Below are 17,189 nucleotides of genomic sequence, written 5' to 3'. Positions count from 1 at the left end.
GCAGTTTGGATGAGCCTATAACTATAGATGAAGTTGCTAACGCCATAAAAGACCTAAAACTTAACAAAAGACCAGGCCCAGATGGCTACTCGGCTTTATACTATAAAACATTCTCAGAAATACTCTCTCCCATTCTCACTGAAACTTTTAACAAACTTCTAGAAGGACATTCTTTTCGGCAAGAAACATTAATGGCAATTGTTTGTATGATCCCAAAACCCCTTTCTGATGATACTTCCTGTGTGAATTATCGTCCTATCTCTCTGTTAAACCTTGATATTAAATTATTAGCAAAAATAATTGCAAAACGCCTCAATAGCATTATAGGAAAATTAATACATAGAGATCAAGTAGGCTTCATGCCAAATAGACAGGCAGGCGATAATATACGCAGGGCAGTGTTATTGGCACATATTGCTAAAAAACGGAAAATCCCTTTCTGTTTTCTATCTCTCGATATTAAGAGGGCATTTGATACAGTATCCTGGCAATATATGCAATATTCATTACAAAAATTGGGTTTTGGACCCCACTTTTTAACATGGATCAAAGCATTATATAATAAACCCAAAGCCTATATAAAATATGCTGGATACAAATCTGATGCCTTTAATATCGAAAGAGGTACCCGACAGGGTTGCCCATTATCTCCCTTATTATTTGCCCTTATACTCAAACCCATGGCCCAATACATCAGAACAAACCAAACTATAACTGGCATTGAAGTAGGAGGTATTACACACAAATTATGTATATTTGCAGACGATATATTACTTTTTCTATCATCACCACAGGTCTCTGGTCCTAACTTAATACCAGCTCTTGATGGATTTGCAGCCCTATCCGGCCTTATGATTAATCCTAAGAAATGCCTAGTGCTTAATATTTCGCTCACAAACATGGAATTGATCCCGGCTAGGGCTGAACTCCCATTCACATGGGCAGAAAAATCAATCCCATATCTTGGAATTCATTTAACAGCATCTCATTCTGACTTATTCTCAACCAATTATCCTCCTGTATTAAAACAGATCACAAATCTAATAAAACAATGGTCGCAACTTCCTTTATCCTGGATAGGGAAGATTAATGCAATCAAAATGACTATTCTACCCAAATTGCTTTATCTATTCAGAGTCCTCCCTATTCTAATTCCTTCCTATTTTTTGAGAATAGTACAAAAAAGAGCAACTTCGTTTATATGGGGCTCTTCTAAACCACGTATATCTATACACACACTACATCTTCCCAAAAATAAAGGAGGCCTGGGATACCCTAATTTTACTAACTACTACAGAGCAGCACATTTGGCCAGTCTGTCCAAATACCATGCAAAACAGGAAATCCCATTATGGGTATTTATAGAGGCTTCAGAAAATGACCCTCTATTAATATCAAACTTGTTATGGCTTGATCCTAAAGACCGCTTTAAAATTCATAATCCCATAACTAAACACTTCTTATCTCTCTGGGATAAACTAAAAACAAAATATCAGTTACAATCTCCACACAATCCTCTCCTTTCTTTTATCAGAAATCCGGCCTTTTATCCGGCATGGATCTACCCAAATTCTTTTAAAGCTTGGACAACATCAGGCATTCAGACACTAAATGACTTCATAGCATCTAAATCATTCCTTTCATTCCCATCGCTTAGAGAAAAATATGATCTACCAAACTCTGAGATATTTAGATATCTCCAAATCAAAAATTTCTATACACCATTCCTAAAGGGGGATACACCATTATCCCAATTATCCATTTTTGAATCAATCTGTACAAAAGATCCATTTGCTAAAGGTACAATTTCATCACTTTATAATCAATTATATGGAGTAGCAAATCTTAATAGACCCTTTTACGTTCAGAGGTGGGAGGAGGACCTGGGACGAACTTTAGAAGACACGGACTGGTCTAACATATGGCTCACATCTAAGTCATCTTCACCCAACATCTTAGCACTGGAGACAAATTATAAAGTCCTAACTCGCTGGTACCTTGTACCCGCTAGAGTGGCAAAATATTCACCTAATACCTCAGCTCTTTGTTTTCGAGGATGCCCAGAAATAGGCACACATTTACACATATGGTGGACGTGCCCAGTAATCCAAACCTTCTGGAAGGAAGTATTCGTGATTGCATCTAAAATATTTAAAAAAATAATACAACCAGATCCATATATAACTTTACTTAATCTAAAACCGGAATGGTTAACACTCTCTCAATTCAAACTTATGATCCAACTAATAACGGCTGCAAAACAAACAGTGGCCAAGGCATGGAAATCTCCTACATTGGTACTAGCAGAAACAATTCACAGAATGAATAATACAATGTCCCATGCTAAGATGGTAGCCATCGATCAAAATCAAATTCCAAAATTTGAAAAACTTTGGCATCCTTGGATAAAACAACAGTTCCTGTCAAATTTCAATGACTCTGTCCTGTTGCCATGGTGACAGATTAAATGACTTACAGAGATACCCATTCTAAGGCTTCAAAGAGAACTAAAAAGAATAATAAACTGACGAGCGGGACAACCTTGTGGACCATACCTCTGCCTTTCTACCCTTTTTCTTCTTTCTCTTTCCTTTTCTCCACCTTACGATTAAAGCTCATTATCAGAATTTATTTGACCTATATACACTCTACCTGTAAACAATATGTATAGTAGGTATAAATCATTTAAATACCTACAAAAGTAACTAAGGAAATGATATATATCTTTAATTTAGGTTTACGTGAACCCAATGTTTAATATTTGAAATTTCATGATATTTACCTATATAAACCCTACTGTAAAACAATGAGCTTACTTTATAGATCCTTGTAAACTTACTTTATGTATCTTTATAATATTGTATACTCAATAAACTTCTTTTGACAAGGAAAAAAATAACTAAACTTAAAATATAACTAAAGGCAAAACTTTTTTTAAAATTTTTGGATAGAGGAGAGATGGATTAGAACAACTGTTGTTTTTTATTGCTGTCTGTGCCCCCATTAGGGACATTTACCCTCCCTATTTTTCCTGTTTACCATTATCATTGAAAGTAAAAGAAAATCCCCAAATTTTGGGTTGTTCCCAGAAAAGTAATAGAGGGGAAATGTTCCAATGGGGACTCTAGTTCTGGGACCTGGGGAGGGGTCCCCATGGAATTCCCTTAATTTGCAGGGATTTCCTCTCACTTCCTGTTTGACTATGGGACAGGAAGTGAGAGGAAATCTCCACAATGGGACAGAGATGGTGAAAATCTGACAGAGGTTACAACCCTCCCTCGCTCTATCCAAAATGGAAAAAAAAATTGCTTATAGTTCCACTTGGAGCTTTCAGACTTTTCAGAATAAAAAAAAATCTCTCCTGTAAAAACTGAGATTTTCCTGCTTTTTTGCACAGAAAGTAATACATTTCTCCTGGCCTGGGGCCACGGGACATGTGTAATGGATGGATTGAAATTTGGCCGGTTCAGCAAGGAGCGGCTGAAGTTCAATCTATATATGGGCAACCCTGGCTTTATAGAAGTCAATTTACTGACCAAATTCTGTACAACCACCCTGTTGGATTTTCCATGCTCAATCGGCACTGCAGGCCATAGACTGCAGCGCTGATCAGTGTGTTCTGACAGCAGGGAAGTCTCCCCACTGTCAGAATACAATAGCTCAGCGGGAGGATTCTGACATCCAAGGGCTGCTAATGGGTCTATTTTTAAAAAAAAATTACTGTACATATATGATACATTTGCACAGCCACAAGAAAATATTTCCATATTTTGTCTGCTTGGTTCCTATGATTGTCTGCACCATCTAACAGCCATAATGCAGTTTTTTTTCCCTGATTGAGGTATTAAAAACATATGGCATTTTTTCAATGTGGGTTTCCCTTGAAATTGTGCAAACGTTTCTCACCGATCGATTGTCTTCTTCATCGATTGTCACAGTTATTGCAAATATAAATAAATCCCAAAGTGTTTCTAACTCTTAGGCACCTTTCACACGAGGCGGACTCCATCCAGCAGATCTGCCTGCTCAGCGGGGGATGTCTCCATTGATCTCCGCTGAGCAGGCAGATGACAGGTCCGTGTCCACTCTGCTATGCAGAGCGGAAAGTACTGATCACTAAAATAGAACAGCAAACGGATCTCGGTCTTATCCACCAGGATCTGGATGGCTTTATAGACTGGATTGCTGCGGCTTAGCAGAATGTGGGGGATGTGGAGGACACTTCCAGGGATCATTCTGCTGCTCTGTACACTTTAAAGGTTAAAGTGAAGGTGCTAGAGGCTAGAGCTAGGGTTGCCACCTTTTCTTCAAGCCAAACCCAAACACTTTACTGGCGCACAGCATTTTTTTTTTGTAGTATACACTATACACAATAGGATTGTAAAAGACCTTGGACACTTTTGGGTGGCTTAAAGAGAGTATTGACAGGGCGTGCTGTGGATGCCACGGCAAACAGAGGGTGTGACCACACTGTGTTAACAGTGAGAGGGGCCTAATTTAGCCCACCCTACCTACAGCACCCCTACTATCCACTGCACCCCAATCTTCCACTGACAGTCCAAAGTAGCCCACCCTACCTATAGCAACCCACACTATCAACACCAGAGCAAAGTGGCCCATTCTATCTACAAATCAGTCCATCGTATCCAAGGCACTCCAAAACAGACCACCCTAAACACAGCACAAAGAACCTCACAGCAGCGGAATGGACTGGAGGCAGCAGAGTGGACAGGGAGGGGGCTGCAGAGTGGTCAGGGGGGCAGTGGGATGGACAGGGTGTCAGCAGGGTGGTCAGTGGGATGGGCAGTGGGTCAGCAAGGTGGTCAGGAGGGCAGTAAGATGGACAGGGGGTCAGCGGGATAGATGGGGCAGCATAGTGGACTGGAGAGTAGGGATGAGCTTCGAGTTCGAGTTGAACTCATGTTCGACTCCAACATTGGCTGTTCGCAAGTTCGCCGAACAGCGAACAATTTGGGGTGTTCGCGGTAAATTCGAATGCCGCGGAACACCCTTTAAAAGTCTATGGGCGAAATCAAAAGTGCTAATTTTAAAGGCTTATATGCAAGTTATTGTCATAAAAAGTGTTTGGGGACCCGGGTCCTGCCCCAGGGGACATGGATCAATGCAAAAAAAAGTTTTAAAAACGGCCGTTTTTTCAGGAGCAGTGATTTTAATAATGCTTAAAGTCAAACAATAAAAGTGTATTATCCCTTTAAATTTCGTAGCTGGGGGGTGTCTATAGTATGCCTGTAAAAGGGCGCATGTTTCCCGTGTTTAGAACAGTCTAACAGCAAAATGACATTTCGAAGGAAAAAACACATTTAAACCTACTCGCGGCTATTGCATTGCCGACAATACACATAGAAGTTCATTGATAAAAACGGCAAGGGAATTCCCCACAGGGGACCCTTCAGGTCTGGTATGGATTTTAAGGGGAACCCCGCGCCCCCCCAAAAAAAAAAAAAACGGCGTGGGGTCCCCCCAAGAATCCATACCAGACCCTTATCCGAGCACGCAACCTGGCAGGCCGCAGGAAAAGAGTGCGCCCCCCCCCCTCCTGAACAGTACCAGGCCACATGCCCTCAACATTGGGAGGGTGCTTTGGGGTAGCCCCCCAAAACACCTTGTCCCCATGTTGATGAGGACAAGGACCTCATCCCCACAACCCTGGCTGGTGGTTGTGGGGGTCTGCGGGCGGGGGGCTTATCGGAATCTGGAAGCCCCCTTTAACAAGGATGACCCCCAGATCCCGGCCCCCCCCCGTGTGAAATGGTAAGGGGGTACTTACCCCTACCATTTCACTAAAAAACTGTCAAAAATGTTAAAAATGACAAGAGACAGTTTTTGACAATTCCTTTATTTAAATGCTTCTTCTTTCTTCTATCTTCCTTCATCTTCTTCTTCTGGTTCTTCTGGCTCTTCTGGTTCTTCCTCCGGCGTTCTCATCCAGCATCTCCTCCGCGGCGTCTTCTATCTTATTCTCCTCGGGCCGCTCCGCACCCATGGCATGGGGGGAGGCTCCCACTCTTCTCTTCGTTTTCTTCTCTTCTTCCTTCTTCTCTTCTTCCTTCTTCTCTTCTTCTCTTCTTCATTTTCTTCTCCGGGCCGCTCCGCATCCATGCTGGCATGGAGGGAGGCTCCCGCTGTGTGACGGCGTCTCCTCGTCTGACGGTTCTTAAATAACGGGGGACGGGGCCACCCGGTGACCCCGCTCCCCTCTGACGCACGGTGACTTGACGGGACTTTCCTGTGGCATTCCCCGTGGCATCTTCTATCTTCTTCTCCTCGGGCCGCTCCGCACCCATGGCATGGGGGGAGGCTCCCGCTCTTCTCTTGTTTTCTTCTCTTCTTCCTTCTTCTCTTCTTCATTTTCTTCTCAGGGCCGCTCCGCATCCATGCTGGCATGGAGGGAGGCTCCAGCTGTGTGATGGCGTCTCCTCGTCTGACGGTTCTTAAATAAGGGGGGACGGGGCCACCCGGTGACCCCGCCCCCCTCTGACGCACGGTGACTTGACGGGACTTCCCTGTGACGTCACGGGGAATGCCACAGGGAAGTCCCGTCAAGTCACCGTGCTTCAGAGGGGGGCGGGGTCACCGGGTGGCCCCGCCCCCCGTTATTTAAGAACCGTCAGACAAGGAGACGCCGTCACACAGCGGGAGCCTCCCTCCATGCCAGCATGGATGCGGAGCGGCCCGGAGAAGAAAATGAAGAAGAGAAGAAGAGAAGAAGGAAGAAGAGAAGAAGGAAGAAGAGAAGAAGGAAGAAGAGAAGAAAACGAAGAGAAGAGTGGGAGCCTCCCCCCATGCCATGGGTGCGGAGCGGCCCGAGGAGAAGAAGATAGAAGACGCCGAGGAGGAGATGCTGGACGAGAACGCCGGAGGAAGAACCAGAAGAGCCAGAAGAACCAGAAGAAGAAGATGAAGGAAGATAGAAGAAAGAAGAAGCATTTAAATAAAGGAATTGTCAAAAACTGTCTCTTGTCATTTTTAACATTTTTGACAGTTTTTTAGTGAAATGGTAGGGGTAAGTACCCCCTTACCATTTCACACAGGGGGGGGGCCGGGATCTGGGGGTCATCCTTGTTAAAGGGGGCTTCCAGATTCTGATAAGCCCCCCTCCCGCAGACCCCCACAACCACCAGCCAGGGTTGTGGGGATGAGGTCCTTGTCCTCATCAACATGGGGACAAGGTGTTTTGGGGGCTACCCCAAAGCACCCTCCCAATGTTGAGGGCATGTGGCCTGGTACGGTTCAGGAGGGGGGGGCCGCACTCTCGTCCCCCCTCTTTTCCTGCAGCCTGCCAGGTTGCGTGCTCGGATAAGGGTCTGGTATGGATTTTTGGGGAGACCCCACGCCGTTTTTTTTTTTTTTTTTGTCCGGGCTTCCCCTTAATATCCATACCAGACCTGAAGGGCCTGGTATGAAGTTTAGGGGGACCCCCCATATCATTCTTTTTTTTTAATTTTGGTTCGGGGTTCCCCTGTGGGGAATTTCCATGCCGTTTTTATCAATGAACTTCTATGTGTATTGTCGGCAATGCAATAGCCGCGAGTAGTTTTAAATGGGTTTTTTCCTTCGAAATGTCATTTTGCTGTCAGACTGTTCTAAACATGGGAAACATGCACCCCTTTACAGGCATACTATAGACACCCCCCAGCTACGAAATTTAAAGGGATATTACACTTTTATTGTTTGACTTTAAGCATTATTAAAATCACTGCTCCTGAAAAAACGGCCATTTTTAAAACTTTTTTTGCTTTGATCCATGTCCCCTGGGGCAGGACCCAGGTCCCCAAACACTTTTTATGACAATAACTTGCATATAAGCCTTTAAAATTAGCACTTTTGATTATTCATGTTCGTGCCCCATAGACTTTAACGGTATTCGCGCGTTCGAACAAACTTTTTTCCTGTTCGCATGTTCTGGTGCGAACCGAACAGGGGGGTGTTCGGCTCATCCCTACTGGAGAGTTGAGGGGGGCAGCAGGATGGACAGGAAGGCAGAGGGGTGGACAGGGGGGCAGTGGGGTGGACAGGAAGGCAGTGGAGTGCACAGTGCAGAAATCAGGAGTTCCCTATGTACACAGTGCAGGGATCAGGAATGTGCTACGTACACAGTAGAGCATTTAGGAGTGTGCTATGTACATGGTGCAAGGTTCAGGAGCGTGCTATGTACAGAGTGTAGCATTCAGGCATGCACTAAATAGAGGGCAGAGTTGCGAATTAGCTGATTCTCTTGAATACATAGCATATGATGATGGTATCGACCACCATATAATTTCCATTAACATGAGAAGTGAGAGAATGTACAGAGAGAAAGTTCACATTGCTTTTATTGAGACTCAGGTGACTGAGCCCATTTAGTGTAATTGCAGTTGAATTTCCTACATCCAGGCAGCCCAAGTGCAGTATACAGCTAACCATTGACATGAATGATTGTATGCTGCTGTACTCATGTTTAATACTGTATAGAGCAGCATACGACCATTTATTTAATTGACAGGCTTTACACTGCACCTGGGCTGCAATTACACTGAATGGGCTCAGGCAGTTGGTGTGCAAAAGCCCTGGCCTGTTTCTAGAGTGTGGGAAACTCTGTGAGGGCACTATTGTGACACTAGCAATGTTTATGGTAAAGATAAAGCAAGCAGAGGGAGGGATGAATAGATGGAGGGATGGATGGATGGAAAGAGTAATGAATGGATGGTTGGATAGAGGGAGTGATGGTTGGATGGAGAGATGGTTGGAGGAAGGGATGGTAGGAAGGAGGGGTGGATAGATGGAGGGATGGTTGGATGGAGGGAGGGATAGATGGATGGAGAGAGCAAGGGATGGTGGGAAGGGCATGATGAAAAAGGCGAGGCCGTGCCTTCGAAACACGTTCTGATTGATCAAACAGCGTGTGGGCGGCTCCCCAGTTTGACAGCCCTGGACCACTCCTACCCAGAGACACACAGCCGATGTCTTCATCAGGTTCAAAAGAGACTTTCCAGCGGTCCTCCTGTGGTCCTGTGACACTGCACGTGGAAGCTCCCACCCACTCTAGCACTCTGCAAGTGCTCCAACATTTTTCATGCAAGTTTTTAGTGTTGTTTTATACTTATATACTGAATAAATTCCTAAATTGTTTAAAGGATTGGCTTGGCTCTTCTCTCTCCTCCTTTTTCTTTTCTTATGGATAAAGGGAGGGATGGTTGGATGGATGGAGTAAGGGATGGTTAGAGGGATGAATGGCTGGATGAAAGGATGGTTGGATGGAAGGTGGGATGGTTGGACTTAGGGAAGAATGGTTGGATAGAGGGATGGATGGTGGGATGGTTGGCTAGAGAAATGGATGGAGAGAGAGATAGTTGGATGGAGGGTTGAAAGGATGGAGCAAGGAATAGATGGTTGGATGGAGGAATGGATTGATAGAGCAAGGGATAGCTGTAGGGAGGGATGATTGGATGGATGGAGGGAGTGATGGTTGGTTGGATGTATGGAGGGAAAGAACACAACACTGACATCCTATCCGGGTGCTGCACTTCTGCTCCTCTAACTTTCTGTATCTCACACTGTAGAAACAAGCCTGCTGTCTACATCCTGGCATGCTGCTTGATTCTCTTTAGACCAAGTGCAGAAAAACAAGTCAAGGGCTCACTGCAGAGGAATGATCTGTCTGCCTCTTGTAGTCCATTCCCCATAGAAGGCTGTGTCCTCTCTACTCCTCTCCACTCCCCCTTCCATCCAAATGCTGGCTCCTCCTGATACAGCTTAGCTTAGAAGTCAAACCAGGCGAGCTGAGGAAGGAGGCGGGTACACTGCTTTCTCATTGGCTGAGGAGGCAGCAAATAAGCTGTATATCAATCCACCTCTGAAACCTGCCTGCTGGGTCTAACTAAAGATTATCGGCTTAAGTGACCGAGGCAGCTATATCCCTCCACAGGAATAAAAAGAGTCTACAGCCTTCTGACATCAACAGAAGATATGCAGGTACAAAAAAAAACGACATATGCAAGTAGTGGCATCTGATTTTTAGGGGTGCTATGAGGGTGCCTAAGCAACCCCAAGCACCCACCTTGCGCCGCCAATGTGTGTCCGGGTGTCTGGCAGTTTTAAACCTGGGTACATGATGCAAAAAACTGGACCGTCTGGGTGAATCCTCGACAGGTGGCAGTCCTAGAGCAAAGGATGGCGAAAACAGGAATCACTGCAAGAATCTTCTCATTATCAGTCTTCCAGACGGTGCTGAGGGCCCTCGGACCCTCCTCAATTCCCTGAAAATCAGCTTCGCACTCTGTTGCCTTGCGCCACTTTCTTGGATGTTTTTTCGTGGTGGAACGTGCGCATCGTATTCCTGCTGTGCCCCTCAGGCACCCCGCCTCGCACATTCATTTTTAAGTCTCTTAATTATTGGGACTGTGACCTTGCACTTTGTGAAGCCAGGGCCCAGGGTGAGCTGTGCTATGAAAATACCAAGCTGAAACTACTCTGTGGAAACTTTGTTGTTTGTACGTTGTTCACACCCCTCTCTTTGTTAGAGGTGTTGGTTTGCCTTTCTCCATTCCTTCCATCTCAGCCCTGTTCATCTATTGATGTGATGGGCTGTGGATGCTTAACAGATCAGGTGGGTTCTATTGTGCACAGGTAAACTCTCTGTCTAGCTTTAATGACATCATTGGGCAGAGCAAGCGTGTTTATTTATGCTCAAACTTACCAATCTTTCTCCCTTTGTATTTGGCAGTTTTTTCAGCCCCATTTGGGACTTATTTGAATGTTTGGTGCCATCTAGCGTTTAACCAGGCTCCCTGCATCCCTTATACTGATGATATAGAAGTAAGTTGTTTTGACATGGAATAATTTAGGATTAGTTAATAGTAAAGGTGATAAACCAATTGATTATGAATATTTATGATTAATCTCTAGACTATCTTTCTTGTATATTGATATGTGTATATATACTTCACGCTTTATCCCTCCCTGCGGGAGATCCAGCATTTTGGCCAGTTCAAACCTGCTACATCTGGGTTTCTTTTGGACACTCAGACAGACTCCTATTTGTGTGTGCTTGTCAATAACTGGATTTTACTTTCTATCGTTGAGGTATGACTCCATTTAGGGAACTCTTGCCAATGGATAAGATGCATTCATGTATTACATTTATTGTATATGTTATGTATAATGTTGGTATTTATTTATATAACATTGAATGTATTGTTTATAATTTGCTTTCTGTTCATTCATATAGTAGCCACAAAACCATGTTTGTCCTGAGGAAGCCATACGGCGAAACATGTAGGATTAAGATGTGGTAACAACTATAGGAGCTACAATAACATGTCTTGAATGACCATAAAGCTGTTCATTGTATAATATTGTTTTTATGTACCCTTGTAACTTTAATAAATTGCAATTTTTTTTCAGTTCGGTATGTCCTTGTATTAATTGCACCTATAAAGTCCCACCCCCCCATACCCTGTATCCCAATCCCCTGCATATGCATACTACGAGAGACTGATGATTTAATGGGTTGTAGAGTTATGAGCCTTAAAAAGACTCAGGTGGGTAGCTACAACCCCTGGCACTCTTGGAAAATGGTCATTCAATTGTTTAATTGTGTAAAGAAAAAAAAAATCTACAGACATGCCTCAAAACTATTTTCATTCAACATTACAACATCCTGGCTTTAAGAAACACTTAAAAAAAGAAGAAAACTGTAGTCAGTTGCAACAGTTTTTGCAGATCAAGCAAAGGGAAAAATATGGAATCACTCAATTCTGAGGAAAATATTATGGAATCATCAAGTACGTTGCAGTTCTAAAACAAACATCTGCATCAGATTACATCCTGAAAAATAATGTCATCATCACCAAACATCCTTTCAATTGATGGAATAAGAAAGTGTCTAAAATCTCAATATAAACTTGTGCATTTATTGAAGATTTAATGACTGTTATCTCCCCGGTACCTTTACTGACATGCCAACCACATATTATCAATTATTGTGGAAATTTGCATGTTTTCTTCAGACACTCACCTTCATACTTTTCAGTGGAACGGCACAAAACCAAAGTTCCAACATCATCACCCTTCCCAATGCAGATTCGTAATTCATCTCTGAATATCACTTTCATCCAGTCATCCACAGACCACGATTGCTTTTCATTAGTCCACTGTAACCTTGCTTTTTTTCTGTTTAGGTGTTGATGGTTTTCATTTGGCTTTTCTGTATGTAAATCCCCTTCCTTCTAGCCAATGTCTTACAGTTCTCGGTCACAGACATTGACTTCAGTTTCTGACCATTTGTTCCTCATGTGTTTTGTTGTACATTTTCTGTTTTTAAGGCATATTGCTTTAAGTTTTTCTATCTTGACGCTTTGATGTCTTCCTTGGTCTACGCTTCCCTTTAACAACCTTCCCATTTGATTTGTACGAAAACCATCATTAACACCTAAACAGAAAAAAAACAAGATTACAGTGGGCTAAGGAAAAGCAATCATGGACTGTGGATGACTGGATAAAAGTGGTATTCAGAGATGAATTACGAATCTGCATTGGGAAGGGTGATGATGCTGTAACTTTTGTTTGGTGCTGTTCCAATGAAATGTCTGAAGACGACTGCCTGAGGAAAAGATGCAAATTTCCACAACCATTGATAATATGGGGTTGCATGTTAGGTAACGGTAACGGGGAGATGACAGTCATTAAATCTTTAACAAATGCACAAGTTTATATTGAGATTTTGGACACTTTTCTTATTCCATCAATTTAAAGGAAGTTTGGTGATGATGACATTGTTTTTCAGGATGTAATCTGATGCAGAGGTTTGTTTTAGAACTGCAAAGTACATAGTGATTTCATAACATTTTCCTCAGAATTGAATGATTCCATATTTTTTTCATTTGCTTGATCTGCAAAAACAGTTGCAACTGACTACAGTTTTCTTTCTTTTTTTATTTTTTAACTGTTTTTTAAAGCCAGAAGGTTGGAATGTTAAATGAAAATAGTTTTGAGGCATGTCTATGATTAGTTTTTTTTCTACACAATTAAAACAATTGAATGACCATTTTCCAAGAGTGGTGATCCTATACCTTTTGCCAGGGATTGTATTACCAAGCCACCTATTCCTCTCACACACAGGGAGTTAACATACTCATTTATAAATCTCTTTAGTTTACTCATAGTATTAGGAATACCAGGATAAAAAAAGAGATAAATGGAAGAGTGCTGATGCTGCCATAATGTGAACTTCATGCCACAGCATTTTTTGACTTTTCTCAAGAACTAGAAATACACTTACTTTTTATGTCATATGTTTTATGTTAATTCTCATGTTTGGCAGTTGCCTTAGTGCCCCCATTTTCTTGCACCTAGGTGCGTCTAGGGTGTTAATGCCCTTTTCAATTTTTTTCAGTTACAATCCACCTAGCATGCTGCCCCATGGCTATTCAGCCAAAACTTAAAAAGGAAGCATATGACCATTTTAAGGTGTTTTTATTGTAATACAGTGTCTAAAATAAAAATAATATTTGCTTTTATTGCAAAAAATTAAATGTAAACCGTAGTCATAGTTATTCATCCATTAGACATCTTCTTTGCTTATTTGCAGACTGTGACATTGTGCAGTGCATTTACAGCCAGGAGATGGTATATACAATATCAAAAATATCCAAACAAGCTCAGTAATAGTAACGACAGTGTCATGCAATCTAAAGGTGATGATGTCATGCAAACACTTTCCATTTTATGTTAAAGGCTTATTTTACCTTGTTAGAACACATTACCAGACGTGGAGACTTCTTGGAACTATGAATGAAGGGCCTATAATGATGTGTTTAAACATTGCACGTTCTGGGTTCTTCTATGTGGCCTTTATTTAAAAAGCAAAGGGCAACAGGTAACCAAGCAGCATTCACCTTTAGAGTGCTATCTTACTAAATAAGGGGGCCATAATAAGACCATTAGTGTAATATAAACTACAATGTACTACAAAAACTTGCATGAATAATAGCTACTGTGTAGAGTGCACATGCCCTAGGACAGGGGTAGGCAACCCCGGCACTGGTGCCGCAAGCAGCACACAAAGCCTCTTTTGCCGGCACTCGACTCCCTCCCCATCAGCAGAGCAGCGCAGGGAAGTGTCAGTGAGACATTAATGCATTCCAATTTCAGAATTCCCCACGCCGCACCTGCACTGGGGGGGAGGCACTGTGCCCCCACATATTGTAGATATGGAAACATTGTCTCTAACTTTGCTGTAGCTGTGATCGTCAGCTTTTGTGATGGGGAAAAGATTGGATGCAGTTCTGCTGGGGGGCGGTCCCTGTTTCCAGGAGGAAGAGGACTATCATTGGCCACTGCTAAAGCCAATCACAGTCCTGCTAGCCCCGCCCACCATCTGGAAGAAGATGACTCGCTTGGTTGCCACTACCAATCTCAGAAAGAAGGGATTTCACTGTGATTGAGAAAACCCCAATCAGGTGACAGTTTGTGGAATTACTGTTGAGCTTCTGGGAACTTAGTTATTATTAATTATTATGGGAACTAAATTATTCTTGAATCCCTGCGTTACTTACTATTGAACCCCTGTACCCTGTGTCCCTTTAAGCCACAGCCAGTATTCAGCGCAATGAAAATCACACCCAACTTTTCCTGTGGCGCAGAGCGCCGCACTTTTTCTCAGCTGGGTGGGCCCAACTTATGATCCTGCACACAGTCCCACTGCTTTCAGAAAATGCCCCTGACCTGAGCTCATCATTGCGCATATATTCCATATGCTTGTATGTGACATCACATACAAGCACGTGGGCTGGATGTGAGAGGTGGATCAGCAGGATGAGCGTACCAGGACAGGTAGATGTGTCTCACCTCTGCTTCCTTTCACCACTCTGCATATCACGCATATCATAGATGAGAAGAGGGTACAGCGGTGGAGCAGATGAGCAGGAGGGTACAGCGGTGGGGAAAATGAGCAGGAGGGGTTCAGAGGTGGGACAGATGAGCAGCAGGGTACAGCGGTGGGGCAGATGCGCAGGGACATAAAGTGGTGGAAGAGATGAGAAGGGGGTTCAGCAGCAAGACAGAAGAGCAGGGGGGTACAGTGTTGGGCCAGATGAGCAGAGGGGTTCAGTGTTGGGCCAAATGAGCAGGGGGGTTTAGGGTTGGGGTAGATGAGAAGGTGGTTCAGTGGTGGGACAGAAAAGCAGGGGGGAAAGCAGTGGGGCAGATGTGAAATGCAGTGTATTGGTAGGACAGATGAGCAGGGGGTTACAGTGGTGGGGAAAGAGAGCAGGGGGAACAGAGGTGGGGCAGAAGAGCAGGGGAAACAATTTGAGGCAGATGTGCAGGAGGTACATTGGTGGGGCAGATGAGAAAGCGGGTTACAGTGGTGAGGCAGATGATCAGATGGGTTCAGTGTTAGGACAGATGAGAAGGTGATTCAGTAGTGAGATAGAAGAGCATGGGGATACGGAGGTGGAGCAGATGAGAAAAGGGGATACGTTGATGGGGCAGATAAGCAGGTTGGTTACAGTGGTGGGACAGAAGAGCAAGGGGGTACAGTGGTGGAGCAGATGTGCAGGAGACACAGTGGTTGGAGGGATGAGAAGGGGGTTCAGCGATGGGACAGAAAAGCAGGGGGGGTACAGTGATGGGGCAGTTGAGCAAGGGGTTACAGTGGTGGGAAAGATGAGCAGGGGGGGGTTCGGTGTTGGGGCAGAGGAGAAAGGAGGTACATTGTTGGGACAGATGAGCAGGGGGTTACAGAAGTGGGGCAGATGAGCAGGGTGGTACAGTGGTGGGGCAGATGTACAGGGGGTTACAGTGGTGGGGCAGATGTACAGGGGGTTACAGTGGTGGGACAGATGAGCAGGGTGTTACAGTGGTGGGACAGATGAGCAAGGGGGACAGTGATCTGAGGTGAGGAGTTGCAGGAATTGGGACTAATCTGAGACATGAGAGTGCAGGATGTCAATTTCTCACTACTAAAGTAGTTTACAGCATTTACTTTATAAAAAATCCTTTTCGTAACTGAGAGTGTGAAGTTGAAATTTTTTGTTATAAAATCGGCACGCTCAATTTCTTTGAAAACATTTTTCGGCACACTGTGCTCAAAAAGGTTGCCTACCCCTGCCCTAGGATGTTTAGGTCTACTGGACGCATTGAGGTATATACCACATGAATTCAGCATATTTCTGCAAACGGAAGTCACAGGTGTTGGTGTACAGCCATGACCAGCAGCCTGTACAAATCAAATAGGGAGGCGGAGAGAAACGTGTTGGGGTCGTGGTCTGGCGGGAGCCCAGGCTGAGGTTGTCTCTCTCATACCACCATAGGACTCCGTGGATGTGCGGCACCAGAGATCTGTCCTCTCTTTCTTCCCGTACAAATCAATGACAGGCTGTTAGACTCTGCGGTTGTACGCCTGTTACTAATGGAGAGGAACACATGAATGTCCCTTTATGCAGGCAGTTTGCCAAAACCTGTAAATCCCAGGCATAGAAGCACAACATTTTTGCAGTATATGCCTAAATGCATCTGTGTGCATGAGCCCTTAGATTTCAGCTTAAAAACACAAATCAACTCATGTAATAAAATAAAATAAGCACATTACTAAACAGAATCATAAATAATTATTTTTACCAGGCTTTCACTGAAAGCTAATAGTAATAAAGTGCATAAGAAAACATGCAACAACATTATTCAACATAAATTACAAAGATCCAGCTGGTGTAGGAAATGGCTTTCTAATAAAGCTTGGCAATGTCAGACAAATGCAACATTGAGGGCTCCTATACAGATGTGCTGTCATGCATTTATTTTCCAAAGTGTGTATATTGCATTAACATCAGAAAATCCATCGTCTATAATAGGGTCTGTTCACTCCATGGCATTGGGATTGATTTACTAAAGGAGTAGTGAGAAACTCTACTTTGCAAAGCGAAAGTTCACTTTGCAAAGTTAATTTTAGTGAATAAGGCGAAGAGCATTGCACTTGGAATACCCAAACCATGTGTGTATTTCAAATGAACACAGCTTCACCTTATTAACAAACATTCACTTTGCACAGTTAACTTTGACTTTGTTAAGTGAAAAGCCTCTACCTCTTTAGTAAAAAAAACCTTATCTTGTCAGAATACAGTGGAAAAATGTAATTTGCCATTTCATTCAATTAAAAGGGTATCTCCCTAAAAAAAAAAAAAAAAAAAAAA

General features: G+C 43.4%; 1 protein-coding gene across 3 annotated transcripts in view; it reads right to left on the bottom strand.

Annotated features, from left to right (window-relative positions):
* Window positions 1–11,603: 11,603 nt before the first annotated feature.
* Window positions 11,604–17,189, bottom strand: part of UBXN2B (UBX domain protein 2B) — a 69,088-nt gene continuing 63,502 nt past the window's right edge. Inside the window, exon 9 of one of the 3 annotated variants that reach the window (XM_073631666.1) lies at window positions 11,604–12,430. In XM_073631666.1, the coding sequence (XP_073487767.1) occupies window positions 12,424–12,430 (7 nt within the window). In that variant the 3' untranslated portion in view covers window positions 11,604–12,423. Of the gene's footprint in view, window positions 12,431–12,522; window positions 16,409–17,189 lie in introns of those variants that run through there. The other 2 variants (XM_073631664.1, XM_073631665.1) reach the window with 2 other exon arrangements.

This window comes from Aquarana catesbeiana, linkage group LG05 (assembly GCF_042186555.1).
Source record: "Aquarana catesbeiana isolate 2022-GZ linkage group LG05, ASM4218655v1, whole genome shotgun sequence".
In the NCBI taxonomy this organism is placed as follows: domain Eukaryota; kingdom Metazoa; phylum Chordata; class Amphibia; order Anura; family Ranidae; genus Aquarana; species Aquarana catesbeiana.
The sequence above is the reverse complement of the archived record's forward strand: the minus strand, read 5'-3'. Positions and strand labels throughout refer to the sequence as shown.